At 44.9% G+C, this 21,631-nt stretch overlaps 1 protein-coding gene across 8 annotated transcripts in view; it reads left to right on the forward strand.

Annotated features, from left to right (window-relative positions):
* POMT1 (protein O-mannosyltransferase 1) overlaps positions 1-21,631 on the forward strand; it is a 126,741-nt gene that overhangs the window by 79,786 nt on the left and 25,324 nt on the right. For all 8 annotated transcript variants that reach the window (XM_029614080.1, XM_029614081.1, XM_029614084.1 and 5 more), the window contains 3 exons: positions 11,855-11,947; positions 20,896-21,016; positions 21,366-21,463. In XM_029614080.1, the coding sequence (XP_029469940.1) occupies positions 11,855-11,947; positions 20,896-21,016; positions 21,366-21,463 (312 nt within the window). The remainder of the gene's footprint in view (positions 1-11,854; positions 11,948-20,895; positions 21,017-21,365; positions 21,464-21,631) is intronic.

Below are 21,631 nucleotides of genomic sequence, written 5' to 3' on the forward strand. Positions count from 1 at the left end.
TCAAGGTCTGTACCCAGATAGCCTAAAAAATGCTTCCCTTAAACCCCTCTTGAAAAAACACAATTTAGACCCTAGCATTCTTGCTAATTTCCGTCCAATCTCTAATCTTCCATTCCTAGCCAAAATTACAGAAAAAGTAGTCAATACCCAGCTATCAGATTACTTAGAAGAACACAATATTCTTTCCCCTTCCCAATATGGTTTCCGCAAATCACGCAATACAGAAACCCTGCTCATCTCACTAACAGACCATATTATTATGGGAATGGACAAAGGACACTCATTTCTTCTAATCCTTCTAGACATTTCAGCAGCCTTCGACACGGTCAACCACACCATCCTCCTGGATCGTTTTATCTGATATTGGCATAACTGGCTCAGTCTTCAGCTGGTTCAAGTCCTTCCTTGATAACAGAAGCTTCAGGGTCAGGATCAACAACAAAGAATCACCATCGACAAATTCTTCTCTTGGCGTGCCTCAAGGATCCTCCCTTTCTCCCACCCTTTTCAATATTTACCTCCTCCCCCTTTGTCATCTGTTAACAAGTCTCAATCTCATCCATTACATCTATGCTGACGATGTTCAGATTCTGCTCCCCATTACAGAATCCATTACTAAAGCTCTCTCACTTTGGAAAACTTGCCTTCAATCTATAAACAATCTCCTCAATAATCTAAATTTGGTCCTCAACTCCGCTAAGACTGAATTACTATTTATCTCTTCCAACCCAGACATCCATCCTCCACAAACCCATCACAGTCTCCAACTCACCCATACTCAAGTAAGAGATCTGGGAGTAATTCTAGACAACCGCCTTAATCTAAAGACTATGATCAATTCGACTACCAAAGATTGTTTCCACAGACTACAGGTGTTGAGAAGACTCAAACCTCTCCTATATCTCCACGACTTTAGAACTGTTCTGCAATCCCTAATATTTTCAAAAATAGATTATTGCAGCGCTCTTCTCACTGGCCTACCCAGCTCAACCACCAAACCTCTTCAAATGATACAGAATGCTGCTGCCAGAATTTTAACCAGTACCAACCGAAGAGATCATATTACACCAATTCTCCGAAACCTTCACTGGTTACCAGTCTACTACAGAGTCCTTCACAAATCTCTCACCCTGATCCACAAGTCCATCCATAACTATTTTCATCTTGACCTTGAATTTCCCCTCAAACTCCATACATCCAACAGACCGATTAGAGAAATCCACAAAGGAGAGTTACAACCCCCTCCAACCAAAACCATTCGCCTAGTTTCGACCAGGGTCCGAGCCTTTTCTCTAGCAGGTCCAAACATTTGGAATAGCCTTCCTGCAGAACTCAGGTTGGAATCATGCCTACTAACTTTTAAAAAAAAACTTAAGACTTGGCTGTTCCGACTAGCCTTCTTGGATCCTTCAGACACACAATAATCTACCATCCTACTCACGAGCCATGGAACCATGCCTTCTTTGTGAGATGCCTCTTATCCAATACCTCTGCAATTAAACTATCTTATGACTTTTGATTTTAAGTTATGGTCCTACTCGGGCCTTTTTTACTCTATTTACTTCCAAGCTGTAAAGCCTCCAAGTTTATAGTCCTTGTTCAATGTAACTTTCTTGCTCTCTTTCTGATTATAACTTATTGTTCCGTTTTTTGTTACAAGTTTCTATCCCTCGTTCGATGTAAACCGATCTGATATGGTATTCAACCATGAAGCTCGGTATAGAAAAATGTGAAATAAATAAATAAATAAATAATGAAATCACAACTAATCAACAATAAAATTTCAGTATTAAAAAATGTTCTAAAACCAAATTTGTCTAAAATCCCATGATTCTCAATAAAATCGGTCAACCGAGAAAAAGATAACTTCAAGAATATTTGTTAAAAATGGTAAAGACGAGATGGGTCTGTAACTTCCAAATAGAGAGGGATCAAGTAACGAATTCTTAAGAAGAGCTTTGACTGAGGCCTCTTTTAACTTTGTAGGGAGAAACCCCTCAGAAAGAGAATAATTGACAAGCTTGGTAATGTGACTGCCTAAATCTTGTAAAATTTTATCAAGGTAGAAGGACAAGGATTAAATGGACAATGTGAGGGATTGTTTCAAAATAATTTGAATAACTCATCACTAGAAGTAGATGAAATTTCATCCCAAACTACAGGAGGATCTACCTGAATAAAGGAAGAATGAGATGGTTCTGTCACCTTTTGGAATAGTAGGATTCTTACATAAATTAGCAATTTTGTCAACAAAGAGAAATGCAGCAGAATCATCACAGCGTGAAGTGTCCTTCTCAACTTCCTGTGAAAAAGACACATGTGTAAAGGGAGAAGTTAGGCGTTTAACAATGTTGAAAATTGCACTAGGATTACTAATAGCTTTGGCAATTTTTGAAGAGTAAAAAGCCTTCTTTATTCTATCTGACAATAGCCTGCATTGATCTAAAGCAGTTTTGTAAGATTCAGAAGTATAATCAATGGGATTTGTTCTCCACTCACGTTCAAGTTTGCAAAGATTTTGTTTAGCTGAACATAACTCAGAGTTATATCAAGGAGCTATATTTTTCCTAAGCAAGGTAAAACATTTTAGGGGAGGCAATTCATCCATAGCTGATTCCAAGGCCTCATCAGCTGTCCCAGGATTCAAGTAAAATAATCTGGGCATCAGCTTCTTATGGAAAGCATCGAGCTCAACATGGTAATGTTGCAAAAATGCTGCAGGACGAGGGTCCTCCCCCCCCCCCCCCCCCCCCCATTTGACAGTAAGATATTAGTTTTAAAAGTAATGAGAAAGTGATAAGACCAAAGAACAGGTTGAACAGTCGTCTGGCTATTCCCATGTAACAAAAATTCAGGATGAGCAAAAATCAAGTAAAGTAAATGAACATATCTATGTATGGGATCATTACTCAGAAGAGACCAATCCAAAGCTAACATAAATTCAACAAAAGTTTCATAGATAAGAGACAGTGGAACAATGTCCATATATACTGTAAATTTAAAATCTCCAAAGACAAAGGTAGATATCAGATTTATAGGCAATTTAGCTAAAAATTCAGTAACTGGAGACATGTTATGAGAGGAGGAACTTGGTAGACAATAAAATAAACAAATATTCAACTAACAGAAAGATAGTGACATGACTTCAAACGGTGACTCAAGAATACAGTCTAATTGTTTAAAAGCAAATTAACACTTAAAAATAACCAAAAGACCAGCTCCTTGGCTCTTGAGGCGGAGTTGAGATATAGCAGCCTAATCAGGAGGACAAAGATGGTTCAGCATCACAGTGTCAGAATCTAGCAGCCATGATTCAGTGATACAGATTGTCAGGTTTAGCATCAGAAATCAAAACAGGAACTTTCCTGCAAACAGATTGAGTATTAATCAGCTGTTACATTTGGCGGCTCGCAGGACAGCCCCGCAAGCCGCCTTACTCACCCCCCATGCTCCCGGACCCGTCTTGTGGCTGACACACAGCATTCCTCCTTGAACGCGTCCAATGCGGGCCAAAACGCCACCAGCTGCAGCTCCCGTCGACCTCCCTTAGGTGCATGTGTACCTGACAGTCTGTCTCTTAAAGGGCCTGCGGCGGGAACACAGCCGTCTTGCCCTCAGATGATGTCACTGGCTCCCCTCTATTAAAGGTTCCTTTTGAGGAGTGGAAGTCTCCTCAGCAATGAGTCCTCTGCATTTCAGCAGTGTGTGTTGTTCCCAGTTGTTCCTGTTCTTGCCTCGTCCATCCTTGCCTCGTCCATCCTTGCCTCCTCATTCCTGTGTCTTCTGTGTGTCTTTGGCCTCCTCTGGCGTGATTTTCTGGTATTGACTCCTTGCCTTGGACCTTTCCATGTTAGCCTACCACCTGGACCTAACCTCTCACCTTGGATCTGACCACGCTTGTCTGCTGCCTGCCCTGACCTCAGTCTGTCCCCGACTTCTCCAGTCTGCTACCTGTCCTGACCCCGGTGTAACCTGAGAATCTTGCTCTCCTGACCGCCCTGGGGACTTACCTAAGCACTGCCAGCCGCCAGAACCCAAGAGCTCAACCTATGGGAAAGGCTGCTGGTATAGGTGAAGCTCCTGCCTGTCCTGCTAAAGGCCTCATAGGTTCACCTAAGGCGCAGCGTCAAGTGCACCACAGCACCAATGGCTCACTTCCATGCCACTCATATCATGTCAGCATTACAAATAAACCAAAGGAATTAGAGACAGCGTTAGTGTCTACATATACTCTAAGACTAGAGTGCAAACACCATGAGTGATTAGAGTACTTACTCCAGTGAGAAAAGTTAACCAAATTGCCATAGCAACCCATTCCAGTCGAAATAGAGATATTTTATTCCAGAGTTGCAGTGCATTAGGGGCACACAAAGGGGCAGGCTCCTTTTGTGTGTTCTTTTGGTGCACCACCTTCGGTATCGACCACTATCCTAAAAAAAGACGCCCAGGTATGATGTCATCAAGGGGGCGGGTATGACGGCCCACCGGGTTTGGGAAGGAGCGGGAGTCCGGCGTTCAAGCAGGCAGCAATAGATGACAATAGGAGCCCCAGATGAAAGACAGAGCACCCAAACAGCAGCAGCACAGTCTCTATGTTGGGGAGAAAAGTAGTTCTATCAGAGGATCTGGTTCTCAATTTTTCTTTGTTCCAAGTTTCTGTGTACCGATCTATGTTAACTTCTGCATCAAGGTAACCTGCACAGAGCAGTAGTTACCACCACCCTTAATAGAAGGTAAGGGTGTGACCTCCACGGAGCGGCAATTACTACCACAAGCAACTTGCTGAGCAGACTGGATAGACCTTTTGTCTTTATCTGCCATCCTTTACTATGTTAATATGTTATAATGCTTGGGATGAATTGAGTTCTTTGTTATTATGATACTGAGAAATTTTCTGGACTGCACCAGCTGTGTTCTCGACCTCCATCTGCTGGTAGAGGGGAAACAACCCACTTATATGGACTGGTTATAGCAAGACTAAAGGAAAAGAAATTAATAGAGGAGGAAAATTTCTCCTCTCTTAGCATCCAGTCAGATGAATCCAGAACAAGTGGGTTTATGCTCCCCTACTAGCAGATGGAGATGGAGCAAACTGATGGCACAATATATAACCCTGTCTAGTGACTTCAGCCTGCCAGTATTCTCCATCTCCAGCAGATGGTGGACATGCATCTCCCCACTGGGGATTGCTCGATTTGAGAAATATAGGAGAATTAAGGAGAAAAGGGAGGATTTGCCCATTCTTCTGCGGTGATACCATAAGGTCCCTTCCCCAGTAGAAAATTCCTGAGGTGATTTCTGTGGTTCCTCAGAGGTGGGCCTTGGTCCTGCAGCTGGTTTTTCATTCGGTGGAGACTTAGCTGCTTGTGCAGCTGAAAGGCAACAGGTGCAGGAAGAAGAGCATAGAGGTGATGACAAATGACCTCTGCCCCACAGCAGAGACAGTCTCTGTACTCAGCCAGGTAAAGCTGAGCTCCGGTAAGTGTTTAAAAAAAAAAAAAAAAATCAGAGCGAAGGAGAGTTTGGTTAGGGCTTCCTTCCTTCCGGTCTCCGTCCTCGGTGCGCCGTTCCGACGATTGTCCTGCTCCGGGGGAGGTCGAGGAACGTGGGCAGCCTGGTGGATTGAACAGCCTCAGTTGGCTAGGCCTCGCTCTAAGGCTTCTTGGTTGCTTGCTTCGAGGTAGGCCTCAATGGCTTTTTGCGCGCTTCTTAGGCTGCCCTGTACAGGTTCAGCGTGTGCATCTAGCTGTGTGTCCAGTTTTTCTGGATGCCTAGTTGGGCTTCTTGTGTGTCTAAGTTAAGTGTTTTGTTGTGTTCCTGTCCCTTGAGTGATGCTTATTCTATTGATGTCTAGGTATTAGGAGCCTAGCAATGGGACACCTGGAATTTTTGAACGTTTAAAAAAAAAAACAAAAAAAAAAAACCCCACACTCAACAAACAGCTAAACATATGTCTCCAGCTGCCGCTAATGCACTGTTGGGCATAATGGTGCCTATATCTAAAAGGCTAAGCCCCTTTCTCTTTGCTCTGCCTTTCATATTAGGGCATCTCAGCCATGAATGCCCGCTAATTTGTGCCAGTTTTGTTTGGAGGCTTAGGGAGATTTATCCTCCTCTGATTTCACAAAGTCTGGTCCTCCCCAACCGGATGTCGGTCTGGGTAAAGACGGCTTAGGTGGTGAGGCATCTGATTTTGGTACTCCCCTAACTGGTTCCTCAGCAGGGGATAGTAGCTTCGTGAGTACACCCCAGGTGCCTCCTGGTTTGGATTCTTCCACATTTGCCTAGGTGGAATTTTTCCAGGGGTTGCAAACTTTTCTTCAGGTGCAATCCTCAACTCAATCTATTGCTCCTAGAATGGAAGAGCAGGTGGGAACCTTGCCTGGACCTTCTCTTAAGCACCAGAGTACACCTAGAGTGTGGCAGCAGGATCTACTAATAGAGACCCAGATGGCACAGATGATGACACCGATCCTGATTCTCTGGAGGATGGTGAAATCCCACCAGGTCTAGACCATATAAAACTATGTTATGGTTCTTTCATAGAGATGAGCTGCCAACTATGATCTCCCAAACCTTGGAAATGCTCGGGATCCCTGGCATGGATCCCGTGTCTGAGCCAAAGAAAAATCCCATTTTGGTTTCCTTGCGTAAAGCCTCTTTTTTTTTTTTTTCCCAGTTTTGGAGGCCATTCAAGAATTGATTGATCTTGAGTGGGTTGCCCCAGAGGCTAATTTCAAAGGGGGGTCGAGTTTTGGAAGGCCTGTACCCTCTGGATCCAGTGGTAAGAGAGCGCTTACGTTTTCCGAAGGTAGTTATGCTTGTGTGAGCAGTTGCCAAGCAGACCGCTATTCCCATGGAAGGAGGAGCAGCCTTGAAGGATGTTCATGATAGAAAGATTGAGACTGTCCTCAAGCAGGCATTTGAAGCAGTGGCAATGACCTTTGCAGATCGCTTCTTGTTACTTGGTGGCTCACTCTTGTTTGCTTTCTCCCAGGAGGTTGATGACTCTGGGGTTAATTCCAGGGCAGTTATGGAACCAGCCATTCTTTCTTGGCCGATGTGGGCTGTGATTTGGTTCGCACATCAGCCAGAGGAGTTGCTTCGATAGTAGCGGCTAGGCACCAGTTATGGTTGAGAAATTGGTCGGTCAATGCGACCTCCAAGGCTAACCTCACCAAATTTCCCTTTAACGGCTCACTTTTATTTGGGAGTGAGTTGGAGAAACTGGCCAGTAAGTGGGGCAAATCTCTCATTCCTTGTTTGCCGGAGGATAGGAAGCAGATGCAATGCTGCTTTACCATGAGGGGACGTGCTAGAGGAGCCAAGCATTTTAGACCCTATAGAGGAGCGACCTTTCAGAGGACTTGGTCTTTTGGTAGGTCTCAGTCCTTTCGCCCCAGACAACCCAGTAGTGGAATCTCCCAAGTCTCCCAATGAAGGTTTTCCGACCCACCTCTGGGAACAGGATATAAGGGGATGACTCTGTCTTTTATCGGAGATGGGTCGAAATCACATCGGATCAGTGGGTCCTAGAAGTGATACGAGAAGGATATGAGATGAAGTTCCAGTTTTCCTCAGGAAGTGTTCATGGAGACTCCCTGCCGAAGAAGTAGGCAGTGGAAAGTACGTTGACAAGGCTTCTCAGTCTGAGGGCTGTAGACCCAGTTCCCGTGTCTCAGAAAAATATGGGGCAATATTCCATTTATTTCATCATGCCAAAAAAGGAAGGGCTCCTTTAGTCCCATCCTGGATCTCAAAGGTGTCAGCTGTCAACTGCGGGTGAAATATTTCCGCATAGAAACTTTGCACTCGGTAATAATGGCTGTGCAGTCGGGGGAATTTCTGATCTCCCTGGATCTATCAGAAGCATACCTTTACATTCCCATCCGGCCCAAACATCAATGTTTTCTGCAGTTTGCAGCTCTTGGGCGCCATTTTCAGTTTTGGGTGCTGTTCTTTGGTTTGGCTACTGTTCCAAGAACCTTCTCCAAGGTAATGGTGGTAGTTGTGGCAGAATTGAGGAAGGGTGGAATCCTAGTATACATATATTTGGACGACTGGCTGATCTGAGCCAAGTCACCGGAAGAGAGCTTCCTGGTGACTCGGCTGGGAGGTGAACCTGGCCAAAAGCAGTCTTCAGCCTACTCAGAGGTTGGACTACCTCGCGGTTCGTTTCGACATGAAGCAGGGCAAGATGTTCCTGCCGGAGGCTCGAATTCAGAAATCATTAGTGCAGCTCCATCTGCTGATGAGCACTCTGCGCCCTACCGTATGGTCTTACCTGCAGATATTTGGCTTAATGGCAGCAATCCTGGAAGTGGTACAGTGGGCAGGGTACATATGTGTCCTCTTTGGTGTTCCCTGCTGTCTCTGTGAAACCCGCAGTGTCAAGATTATTCGATTCAACTTCACTTGCCGATGGAGGTTTCCTTCCAACTGCAATGGTGGCTGCAGGTGGAACATCTAAGGAAGGGAGTTTCTCTGATCCCTCCGGACTGGCTAGTGCTGACGATTGATGTGAGTCTCCTTGGTTGGGGAGCTCACTGTCAGGAGCTGACAGCGCAAGGCTGCTAAAATGCAGAGGAGTCTCTCTGGAACATCAATCATCTGGAAGCCAGAGCAGTCCAATTGGCGTGTTTACAGTTCAGCAACAGACTGCAGGGTCCACATAATGTTGGCCAATGTTACGGTCCACATAATGTTGGCCAATGTTACGACATAATGTTGGCCAATGTTACGACAGTGGCTTACATCAATCGGCTTACACCAATAGCCAACTGGTTTCGCAGGAAATAGATCAACTTGTGGAATGGGCACAAGTGCATCTCCAGATGATCTCGGCCTTGCACATCGCAGGCAAAGGCAACATAAGAGCAGGCTTTCTCAGCAGAGAGAGTCTGGACCCAGGAGAGTGGGCATTTTCAGACAAGGTTTTTCAACTGATTTGGGATTGCTGGGGCCTTCCATTCTTAGACCTGTTACAACCTTACGCAGTGTGAAGGTTCGGCGCTTCTTCAGTCGCAGAAGAGATCTAAAGCCCTTGGGGATCAATGCCCCAGTGTAGGAGTGGCCAGAAGACGAGTTGCTGTATGCCTTTCCTCCATGGCCCATGTTGGGCTGATTGATTCGAAGGATCAAGCACCACAGAGGGATGGTGCTCTTGGTTGCTCCGGATTGGCCCAGGAGACCACAGAATGCAGATCTGCAGAGGCTTATGGTTGACTCATCTCTCCGAAGATCCAAATTGATTTTGTCTTATGGTTTGGCCCTTGAAAGAGCTTGCCTGAGGAATTATGGCTATTCCACGGCAGTGATTTTCACCTTTCTAACAGCAAGAAAGTTCTCAACTTCCTTGGCCTATGTGCAGGTCTGGAGAGTGTTTGAGGCCTGGTGTGAGGATCAAAGTACTCTTCCTTCCTTGGTCAAGATTTCACTCATCTTGGAATTTTTGCAGGATGGCTTGGATAAAGGCTTGGCTCTCAATTCCTTGAAGGTACAGGTAGTGGCGCTCTCCTGTTTTAAGGGTCAGGTAAATGGCGGATCCTTGTCAGCTCATCCTGATGTGGCCATTTTCTAAGAGGTGTGAAACATCTTTGGCCTCCCTTGCAGTTTCCAGTGCCCTTGTGGAATCTTAATTTGGTATTGGACTTCTAGGCAGGCCCTACATTTAGACCGCTGTGTATTCTCTCCTTGCAGTTGTTGACCTTGAAGATGGTATTTCTGGTGGCATTCTGTTCTGCGCATAGGGTTTCTGAACTGCAGGCCCTGTCTTGTCGGGAACCATTTCTCCAGGGGGAGAACAGCTGCATACTGTTCCCTCTTTTTTACTGAAGGTGGTCACAGAGTTTCACTTGAATCAGTCCATCTCCCTACTGTCTTTAGACAGAGAGTGAGATGTAGAGGAGTATCATTTGTTGCGACCCTTGGATGTCAAGAGGTATATTGTCAGATATCTCAAGGTTACTGAACCCTTGTGGAAGTCGGACCATCTGTTTTTTCCTTCATGGCAGCACTAGGTAGCGAGAGCCAGCCTTGCGGACTACAGTAGCTTGCTGGATTAAGGAGGTAGTCATGGCTGCATACGTGGATGCCGGGAAACTATTACCTAGTCAGGTTAGGGCTCATTCCACTAGGGCTCAGGCAGTGTCATGGGCAGAAGTTAGATTGTTGTCTCCCGTCGACATTCGCCGAGCTGTAATGTGGTTCTCCTTATACACCTTTTCCAGGTATTACTGTCTGGATGTGCAGGCCTGGGAGGACACAGCCTTTGCACGTGCGTTTTGACTGGACCGCGGGCAGCCTCCCGCCCTGTGAGGGAGTAGCTTGGATACATCCCACTTGTTCTGGATTCATCTGACTGGATGCTAAGCAATGAGAAATTACTACTTACCTGATAATTTCCTTTTCTTTAGGAGAGTCAGATAAATCCAGCTTCCCTCTCTTGGCTGCCAAATGATTGCATTTTAGTCCTGTGTGGTTACAGGGATTACTGGTAAGTGTTAGTCCAGTCCCTAGACCAGCGTTATTATATTCTTGTCTGAGCTGAGTGTTGTCTGATGGCTGAGTATTGAAATGCTTATTTGTTTTTAATCAGGTTTTTGCTAGTCCGTCCACGTTGCTTTTGAAGAGATACTGGCAGGCTGATATCACTGCAGGGGTGTGTATATATATATATATATATATATATATATATACTGTGATTGTTTGCTCCGTCTCCATCTGCTGGTATGGGAGCATTAACCCACTTGTTCTGGATTCATCTGACTGTCCTTAATAAAAGGAAATTATCAGGTAAATAGTAATTTCTCAATTTTTAATACATTTTAAATTTTTTTAAACAATTGTATTTTTATTCTGCCTTTTGTGACACTTCAAAGTGGATTACATTCAGGTACTGTGGGTATTTCCCTATCCCCAGAGGGCTTACAATCTAAGGAGCTTCTTTACTAAGGTTTTCTTCCATTATGTGTCTATGGGAAAAGTACTTGGTAAATAGGGCCCTAAATTTGTATCTGACGCAGCGACAGGTGAAGTAACTTGCCCAAGGACACAAGAAGGATTTTTGAACCCTGACTTCATTAGTTCACAGCCTTCTGCTTTAACCACTAGGCAGTGAATTTTCAGAAACCTCAAAGTAAGAGTTTCTGAAAATAAGTTGTAGGTGAGACCTTCCTATTGAGCTAACTTAATATATGTTTTGATGATGATTTAATAAGGTTAGTGAAAAAAACAGCACAGCAACAGTGGATTTAAATAATACCAGAGGAACGAGGCATGAGGTTGTCTGCATATACAGGCCAGTTACAGGTTGGATTATAATGAGGAAGTGGTGCTGTGATAGTAACCGGATGAAGGGCATGTAGCTCTTGAAAGCTCATCAAAAACATATTGGGGCTTCAGACTATATTATGAATCTGTCTAGAACCAACTGAGTGTTTTATTTTACTAACCTTATGCTTGGAAGCTTATTGAAGATGTCTAACTTTGTGTGTCTGATCAGAGTTTGTATATGTCGCTGAATATACCAAGCTGTTTTAAAGTTAGTCAGATATGTTATCCAGCTAACTTTCGGACAGGTCAGCAGCACAACCAGAGTTAGCCTCATAAGTTAACCGGATAACTCTGCTTCTCCTCAAAACGCCTCATGCCCGACCCCGGAACACACCCGACTTACGCGGTTAAATTCTAGGCAGATAACTCATCTGGCTAGAATTTAGCTGGATAAGTATTTAAGTATGCCAGTTTAGCCATTTTCAGAAGGAAAAAAGAAAATGTGAAATTAAGCTTTTATATCTATATATATTAGGTGTGTTTTATTTGTTTTTAAATCCTTCCACACTCCCCTTCCAAGGATATAGTAAATCGTGAGTCGGACACAGAGGTTTGGAAGACCATCTTATCTGAAGTAAAGTTAGTGCACGTGAACACCTCAGCTGTCCTGAAGGTAAGAGGGCAGCCTTCTCAGGAAAACAACCCTAAGGAACAACTGGGAGTTGCCTTGCTAACCACAACAATGCCGAAGAAGTCAGGCAGCCTGTAGGGGTTAGATCATAGAATGTCACCAGAGATGAGGAATCCTGTAGGAATACACAGCTAGAACAGGGGCAGATTGTGGGAAAATATCAGCCTGGGGGATTTTTATTCATAGTGGCCCATGGGTATATAATTGCAGGTACACACAAAAAAATATAAGAACATAAGAAAATGCCATACTGGGTCAGGCCAAGGGTCCATCAAGCCCAGCATCCTGTTTCCAACAGTGGCCAATCCAGGCCATAAAAACCTGGCAAGTACCCAAAAACTAAGTCTATTCCATGTTACCATTGCTAATGGCAGTGGCTATTCTCTAAGTGAACTTAATAGCAGGTAATGGACTTCTCCTCCAAGAACTTATCCAATCCTTTTTTAAACACAGCCATACTAACTATATAGAGATATAGGTACTGTATATAAACAAACTTCTTGACCACTTATGTATCGGTATAATAAAATTATTGAATAAAAGTAAAAAAAATATATAGTGAAAATTTTAAATACTTAATATATCATTTATAAAATATTTCAGTAAGCACTTTCAATCAATAAGAAACCTAGTTTGAGTACATTTTCTATTGTCAACGAAAGAGCAAGTGGCAATTAACTATGCCGTGGTTCACAATCTCCGGCAGCTTAAAATGAAAGGCTTAAACCCAGAGTCAGAAAAAGCTACTGAACTAGTACATTTCTCCTTACTCCTCACCGTAGAAAAATAAATATTCAAATGCTGATGTAACCTCAGTAACAGCAACAAAAATTCCCTCCACTACCAGGAACATAGGAAAATTGGTTCTTACCTGTTAATTTTCGCTCCTGTAGTACCATAGATCAGTCCAGACTCCTGGGTTTTGCCTCCCTTCCAGCAGATGAGAAAGTTTTACTGACAATGTCACTTAACCTGGTGTGCCATCCGCAGCCCGTCAGTATTGATCTATACCCAAGCCAAGATGGAAATGTATGCCAAAACACAACGTAACTTATCAAAGATCTTCCACCGAATGAGCAGGAGGAAATGGAACCTCTTAATCTGAACAATCCTTATAACCAAATAAGTCAGAATGCACAACCATCACCTGAACCAGAAAACCCCAATTGAAAATCCTTCAGTTTATATACAAAAAAACCACAGATCGAGCGTACTCTCCAAACCCGGGCAGGACTCTGGACTGATCTGTGGTACTACAGGAATGAAAATTAGCAGGTAAGAACCAATTTTTCTTTCCCTGTACGTACCAATATCAATCCAGACTCCTGGGATGTACTAAAGCCTCACTAAACTGGGTGAGACTGCGAGAGTCCCGCTCGAAGTACGCTTTCACCAAAGTTCCTAGACTCTGGCACCTAGACAATTAGATGATAATCTCTGGAGAAAGTGTGCAATGACTTCCAAGTAGCCGCCCTACAAATATCTTGTGGCGACACTAACTGACATTCAGCCCAGGATGTTGCTTGCTGCCAAGTCGAGTGAGCTGTCAGAACCTGAGGCATCAACCGGCCCATGCAAATGTATGCCGAATCTATGGCCTCCTTCAACCACCGCTCTATGGTTGCTTTTGAGGCCTTCTATCCTTTCTTCACACTACTCAGAATAAAAAGATATTTGAACACTCTAAATCTATTAGTGACCTTCAGATACCACAACAGTGCTCGCGTCACATCCAGACACCTCAACTCCTTATCCAAAGGATCCATCCTATCCAGATTTGGAAAGGCTGGTATCTCCATGGACTGATTCAAGTGAAAGGACGAAACAACCTTTGGAAGAAAAGAAGGCACTGTATGCAGTGAGATACCTGAATCCGAAATCTTTAGGAAAGGATCGCTACATGAAAGGGCTTGTAGCTCAGAAATCAGTCTAGCTGAACAAATTGCCACCAGAAAAATGACCTTTAAAGTAAGATCCTTCAAAGTCGTCCTGCGAAGCGTCTCAAACAGCACGCCGTACATCGCTTTAAGAACCAAGTTTAGGCACCACGGGGGGAACACTTTCTGACCAGGGAACGCAAATGTTTCACACCTCACAGAAAACGTACCACATCCGGATGCACAGCCAGAGGCAACCAGTACATCTTGCCTGTAAGACACCCCAAGGCGGCCACCTGGACCCTTAAGGATTGAAATCCAAACCTTGCTGCGAAAAAGACAAAATGACAAGACACAGAAAATCTAGTTGGATCCACGCTGTGCTCCGTGCACCAGACCTCGAACACCTTCCAAACCTGCACATATGCCAAGGAGGTGGACCTCTTTCTTGCTTGCAGCAAAGTGGTAACAACATCCTCCGATAACCCTTTTCTCTCTGGCGCCTCCTCTCAAAAGCCAAGCAGCAAGATAGAAGCGATCCGCCTGATCCAAAAATATGGGACCTTATGTTCATATGTTCTTAATCCCACTATATGGGAAGCTGCCAGCATCTCCAGATGGCGCTCTGCCCAGTGCACTAACTCCTGAGCCTCTTGTACCACTGCCTGACTCTTGGTACCGCCCTGCCAGTTGATGTAAGCTACCGTCGTCGCATTGTCCAATAAAACTCTCACTGGTCTGCCCTGTACAAGAGGAAGGAAGGCCTGCAACGCTAGACACACCACTCTCATCTCTAGATGGTTGATGGACCACAACGTCTCCTCTGGAGACCAGTGCCCTTGCACCACTCGAGTCTGACACACAGAGAGGCTGACATCGGTTGTGACTACTATCCAACTCAGGACCTCCAAGGCCATCCTGTGGCCCAAACTGTCCCAACACAGCTACCAATCCAGACTCGACCTAGCACTTTCCGTAAGAGGCAGCAGTAGATGAAATTGTTCTGATATTAGGTTCCACCTGGAGAGCAAGGCCCAACTGAAGTGGTCACAGATGAGCAAACGCCTAAGGGACCAATTCCAAAGTGGAAGCCATAGACACAAGAACATGCAGATAATCCTAGATCCTGGGTACCGCACTGCTTAGCAATCTGCCAATCTGTCCTTGGATCTTAACAATCTGCTCCTCGGTAAGAAAAACTCTCCCGAGCCTGGTGTCGAAGCATGCTCTCAGGAATTCTAGAACTTGAGACAGCACCAGCTGACTCTTAGGAAATTCACAACCCAGCCCAGGGACTGTAAGCACTGCAGTACTACAGACACCGCCCAATGACAAAGGTCCTCTGACTGTGCTCAAATCAACTAGTCCAAATACGAGTGAACCAGAACGCCCTCCTGCCAAAGAGCTGCTGCCACTATGACCATCGCCTTTGTAAAGGTCCTTGGTGCTGTTGTCAACCCTAAAGGTAAGGCGCAAAACTGAAAATGATCCCCGAGGATCATGAACCTGAGAAACAGTTGATGATCCGGGTGAACTAGAATATGGAGATATGCCTCTGTCAAATCCAGAGAAGCCAAAAACTCCCCTTTGCGTACTGTAGCGATCACCAGCCAACGAGGTACTTTGAGTGCCACATTCACCTTTTTTAAATCCAGAATCAGACAAAAAGCGCCGTCCTATGTTACCATAAAATAAACAGAATACCTTCCTGTTCCCTGCTCTTGGACCTGTACTGGAATGATGGCCCCCAACAGACGTTGACGACTGACAGTTTCTCGAACCAAACATCTTTTCTGCTCGTAAGTGCAAGGGGACCTTATGAATAAATCCTTTAACGGACATGCAGATTCTAAAGCATAACCATGCTCTATCACATTTAGGACCCACTGATCCAATGTGATCTTGGCCCACTCCTCAAGAAAATGTGTTAACTGACCTTCGATTCTTGGAACATAGGAGTGGGCCGGCCTCGCTTCATTGGGAGGACTTGGAACAGGAGCCCCTCTGACAGGTATCATTTCTGTTTGGTCTCTGGCCTCAAAAGGACTGATTCCAAGACTGCTGCCCCCTGGCACCTTGTCTCTGACCTCCTCCTGAAGGGTGAGTCTGCCAGGAACATCGGTTCAACCGGAAACGAGCTTGTGCCGAAGAGAAAACTCTTCCAACCTTCCGCTTGTCCTCTGGCAGATTTTACCCTTTGGTCTGTCAAAGAAGCTTCACAAGCTCCTCCAAGTCCTCACCAAAAAGCAGCTTTCCCTTAAAGGGAAGTGACCCCAACTGAGACTTAGGCCAAACATCTGTAGACCAGTTCCTTAACCACAGATGCCTTCTAGCAGAGACCGCGGACATCATAGATCGAGAGGAAGTGTGTATGAGATCATGCAAAGCATCCGCACCATAGGCCACCATGGCTTCCAGCCTCTTGGCCTGCTTTGCATCCTCCGGGGATAAAGACCTATCAGATTACAATTGCTATACCCTGCGCAATCCATCCCGGAGCATAAAACCGCTACATACAGCAGCGCGAATGCCCATCATAAGAACATAAGAAATGCCATACTGGGTCAGACTAAGGATCCATCCAGCCCAGTGTCCTGTTTCCAACAGTGGCCAATCCAAATCACAAGTACCTGGCAAGTACCCAAACATTAGATAGATCACAAGATACTATTGCTTATTGATTACTGTAATAACAGTTTATGGATTTATCCTCGAAACTTATCCAAACCTTTTTTTAAACCCAATTACATTAACTGGTGTAACCACATCTTCTGGCAATGAATTCTAGAGCTTAACTATGCACTGAGTGAAAACAAATTTTTTTCGATTTGTTTTAAATGAGCTACTTGCTAACTTCATGGAGTCCCCCCAGTCCTTCTGTTGTCTGAGAGAGTAAATAACTGATTTACATTAACGTGTTCAAGTCCTTTCATGATTTTGTAGACTTCTATCATATCCCCCCTCAATCGTCTCTTCTCCAAACTGAACAGCCCTAACCTCTTTAGCCTTTCCTCATAGGGCAGCCGTTCCATGCCCCTTCTCATTTTGGTCGCCCTTATCTGCTCTTTCTCCAGTGCAGCTATATCCTTTTTGAGATACAGTGACCAGAATTGCACACAGTATTCAAGATGTGGTCTCACCATGGAGCTATACAGAGGCATTATGACATCCTCTGTTTTATTTTCCATTCCCTTCCTAATAATTCATAACATTCTGTTTGCTTTTTTGATTGCCTCCCGTCCGTTCTGTGTGTCCAGATTGGAGTTTGAATCCAGTGCTTAGTGTGCTATGTGGTCCCCCTTTCGAGCCTCTCCACAGAGGTTCACTAAAGGATCTGACTTTGAAAACGGTCTTTTTGGTGGCCATTTGCTCGGCTTGTCAGATCTCAGAGTTACAGGCGTTGCCGTGTCGGGACCCCTTTCTTCAGATCTATGATGATAGGGTGTCATTGCGCATGGTTCTGTCCTTTGTTCCTAAGGTTGTATCGGCCTTTCACGTCAATCAGACTGTGGAGCTTCAGAGCTTATTCCACCAGGGCCCAGGCTACTTCCTGGGCAGAATGTCAGCTACTGACGCCTCAGGAAATCTGTAGGGCAGCTGTGTGGTCCTCGCTGCACACTTTCACTAAGCATTATCAACTGGACATTAAGGCTACTGGGGAATCGTCCTTTGGTGAGAGTGTCCTGCGTGCGGGTCTTTCGGGTTCCCATCCAGTGTAGGGTGGCTTGGGTACATCCCACTTCTCTGGACTGATCTGGGTATGTTCAGGAAATGAAAATTGGTTCTTACCTGCTAATTTTCGTTCTTGTAATACTAAAGATCAGTCCAGAGGCCCACCCCTTTCTTCTGATACTGAAAGACTGTCTTGCTAGACTTTTGCTATGTTTTTTCACGATGCTCCTTTTTTGCAGATATGATTGATGGAGCAGTTCATTGAAGTTGGTTCAGTTTATGTTTTTCATGGGACGAAGCGGTAGTCAGTTTTTGTTGGTTTCTACCCTTGGTTCCTTAGTTCTGTTAGCGTGGGCTTGGGTACAGGACAATACTGAGGGACTGCAGGTGGCACTCTTGTATATATGGCAGTGCCCAAGGTTTTTGCTCTCTGACTCCATCTGCTGGTAGGGATACACAACCCGCTTCTCTGGACTTATCTGTGGTATTACAGGAACGAAAATCAGCAGGTAAGAACCAATTTTCATATCCTTGAGCGCTGCCGATCCTGCCACTGGAATTGTCTTCATCACTGCCAAAACTGAAGCATCCACCTTTGGCATCCACAAAGATCCAAAGTGTCCTCCGGCAATGGATACAGCTTCTCCATGGCTCTGCCAACCTTCTAATCTGTATCTGGAGTCTCCCACTCCTGAAGCACTTCACTGACTTGTGGAAGGGGAACACCTTCGCTGGCCCCCCCTAAAGCACTCCATGACCGGATCCACTCCCTCATGGTCCGAATCAGCCTGGGATTCTTTAATACCAGTTCCTTTAGGACACATGGAATTAAGGGCCATAATTTCTCCTGGCAAAAAAGACAGACCACCTTTGGATCATTTCCCTCCACCAAGGGTGCTTGATCCCGAGCATTATCAGGGTCCGCGCTGTCCAAATGAGGATCCACCCCGATGGATCTCCAGCCAGACAATCACCATTATCCAAGCTCTCTGAGCTATTATCTGCATTCTCCGAATGCAACTGTTATGCCAACACTTTCCGAACTCTGGTCGCCCCACCAGATTGAGCCAAATGAGGCCTCTTGGCCAGAACTGGTTCCTGCAGGTCCACTGACTTGGGAAGGTGACATCCAGCCACCCTTCTAGCCAAAAATGCCTTTTGCATAAGCAGAACAAAATCCAGGAAAAAATCCCCTGAGTCAACTGGATTCTGCTGCAGGAGGGCTTCCTCCTCCTCACCCAGCAGAGATCCCAGGACCCCCAGTGTTCTGAGGGTCTTCGATCTGCCGGTGACATTGACGGGGGCAGGGCAACGTCCTTGCAGACCCTGTCAGTCGTGACAGCAAGAGAAGATAAAATGGCCGCCATTCCTGCTGAAATCGGGAAAACATCTTTGGCTGCTCGGCTCCCCCCGCAATCCCTGCGGAAGATTGCTGCTTGTCCAAGCCTCCTTTAGCGCTCCTCGAGCTGCATTCTCCCCTGGAGATGCAGTGGGAGCAAGTGCTGGCAAGAGGAATACCTTACCTTGGTCACACCTGCAGAATACAAATAGATCCTCGTCACCAGTATAGGAAAACTAAGGCTCTGAGACCCCATCTGTACTGTTCACAGTATTCTGGAAGTGCATGTTGGGCAGTATAGTCACTTATTTATTTAATATTTATTTAGGGTTTTTATCTACCGACGTTCGAAGGTACATCATGCCGGTGTACATAGAATAGTATTAACATGAAGGAGAGTTACATAAAACTTGTATAACATATTTTCTGGTAAAGTGAATATACCCTTTTGGACAATAACTGTTCTAGCAAACGAGACTAATTCTAGTTGAATTTGCTGAGCTGTGTATGACCTTTCTTTTCTGTTTTGTGCATGCTCTACATGTTTCTGGCACAGTGTGCTTGATCTTTTTCCAAATAGCAGACATTCCCCATAAACTCTAAAGTGTAAAATGAAACATGCAGACAAAAAGTGAACTGGAAACAGCAAAACGCCAGATTCTCGATGCATTGCATCAATGGAAAAACAAACTACCATTCCTCATAAAACATCAAACAATGACATCAAGAATATATTAAAAAAAAAAAATCATACTAATAAAAAGAATGAATATTTCAAAATAGCTGCCAATTAGAACATCATCCAGTAATTTAAAAAGCTCGTTAAAAAATGTACCAAACATAACAAAATATTTCAAAACAGCAGACATCAAACACTGCAATAATTAAACCTAATAGGGTTGAAAAAAAACTGCTATCCATACCTGGGAACCTTTTGATTTCCAGTCACCCTGAAATTCCAGTGGATTAGTAGGGGAGGTGGAGGGCAAACTAACTTCATCTTCTCATACACACACACATTCATACTCTCAAACACAATCATAAATGTTCATTCTCAATCTCTCATATTCACACTCACACTCACGCTCTCTCCCCTCATATATATATAATACACACACGCTCATGCTCTCTCCCCTCATATATATATATATATATATATATATATATATATATATATAATACACACACGCTCTCCTCCTCAATATACAACACAATCTTTCTCCCCCTCATATATACACGCGCGTGCACACTCCCTCCCCCTCGTATACATAAACAGATACACATGCAATGGCTCTCTGACAAACCAGGCCGCCAATTCTGCTGTTCTGCAAGCAGCAGGGGATGTACTGGGGCCTTTGTATTCAGCAACTGGTGGGAGGGGTGTGCCGGCTTCAGAAGGCCTCTTCTGCTGCGGATGGGAGCATCAGTGCTGGCAGCCCTGCAGATCCTTTGTATTTAGCAACCTGTGGAAGAGGTGTGCCGGTCCCGGCCCGCTAAGCCTCCTCTTCAGCCCCACTGGTTCTTTTCTTCTGCCACAGGTCAGGAAGGTTGTTGCTGGTGGTTCCCATTGGTTCTTTTCTTCAGTCGGGGCAGGAGGTGAAGTGTCAGCAGCCCCACTGACCCCCTTTTTTTGGCTGCAGGTAGGAGGATTGGTACTGGCGGTCTAGCTGAGCTTCTTTTTCTGCCACATGTGCTCACATGGGCCTTTTTATCAGCTGCGGGAGGGGAGGTGCCTGTAGCTGCACTGGGCCTCTTTTTCAGACTCTAGCTGGAAGGGAAGGGCAGGGCCCAGATGTTACCTCTTTATTCAGCCACCAGTAGAAGGGAATGTGACAGATCAGTTGCTGAGGAGAGGTGAACAGAGTGACTGGCTTAAAGTTGTCTCGCTGGCTGCAGAATATCACCAGAATGATTCCCTGCAATTGCATGTTACTGTGACCACTTATCTGTCTCCTTTCACCAGTACTGAAGCCACCAAGATATGACAGAGGGAGTTGTGTAAGCCACATGCTTGATCGGGGCTGATTTTATTTTTATTTTAGCTCAGCGGGGCCTCGTTACCAGATTGGGGATATCGACAGCTGGAGATTGTTGGTGACAAACAGTCCACAAGCTCTCATCAGAGCCTGACCTGGACGGTGGAAGAGCACCGGTATGGGAAAAGTAAGGCTCTGAGACCCCATCTGTACTGTTCATACTATTCTGGAAGTGCATGTTGGACAGTATAGTCACTTGTATAACATATTTTCTGATAAAGTGAATATACTCTTTTGGACAATAACTGTTGTAGTAAACGAGATTAATTCTAGTTGAGTTTGCTGAGCTGTGTATGACCTTTCTTCTCTGCATTGTGCATGCTCTACATGTTTCTGGCACTGTGTGCTGGATCCCTTTTGCAAATAGCAGACATTCCCCATCAGTTAGTTGGTGATGTGAAGGGCCCAGTGTCCTACAAGAATTCTGTTATTTGGCCAAGTGTCAGTAGTTCAGTTTCACTTTTTGATTCTCCCAGGTCAGGAGCAGGAGGAAAGGGAGCTGGAGCTCCAGACGCCCACCCAGGTAGACCTGAGCCGGAACCTCAGCTTTATGGCCAGATTCCTGGAGTTACAGGTAAGGACTGAGAGCACAGGACCATCTCTCAGATTTATGCAAGAATGTGGGAGGCCTGCAGTACTAGTGAAGGCACAGCAATGCACCAAATCTATAACATGCCTTGTTCCTTTGAGCCCTTCTTATCAGATTTCTACATATGTATAGACTAGAAGAAAGTTATGATTG

The sequence above is a fragment of the Rhinatrema bivittatum genome, chromosome 8, assembly GCF_901001135.1.
Source record: "Rhinatrema bivittatum chromosome 8, aRhiBiv1.1, whole genome shotgun sequence".
NCBI classification, from domain to species: Eukaryota; Metazoa; Chordata; class Amphibia; order Gymnophiona; family Rhinatrematidae; genus Rhinatrema; species Rhinatrema bivittatum.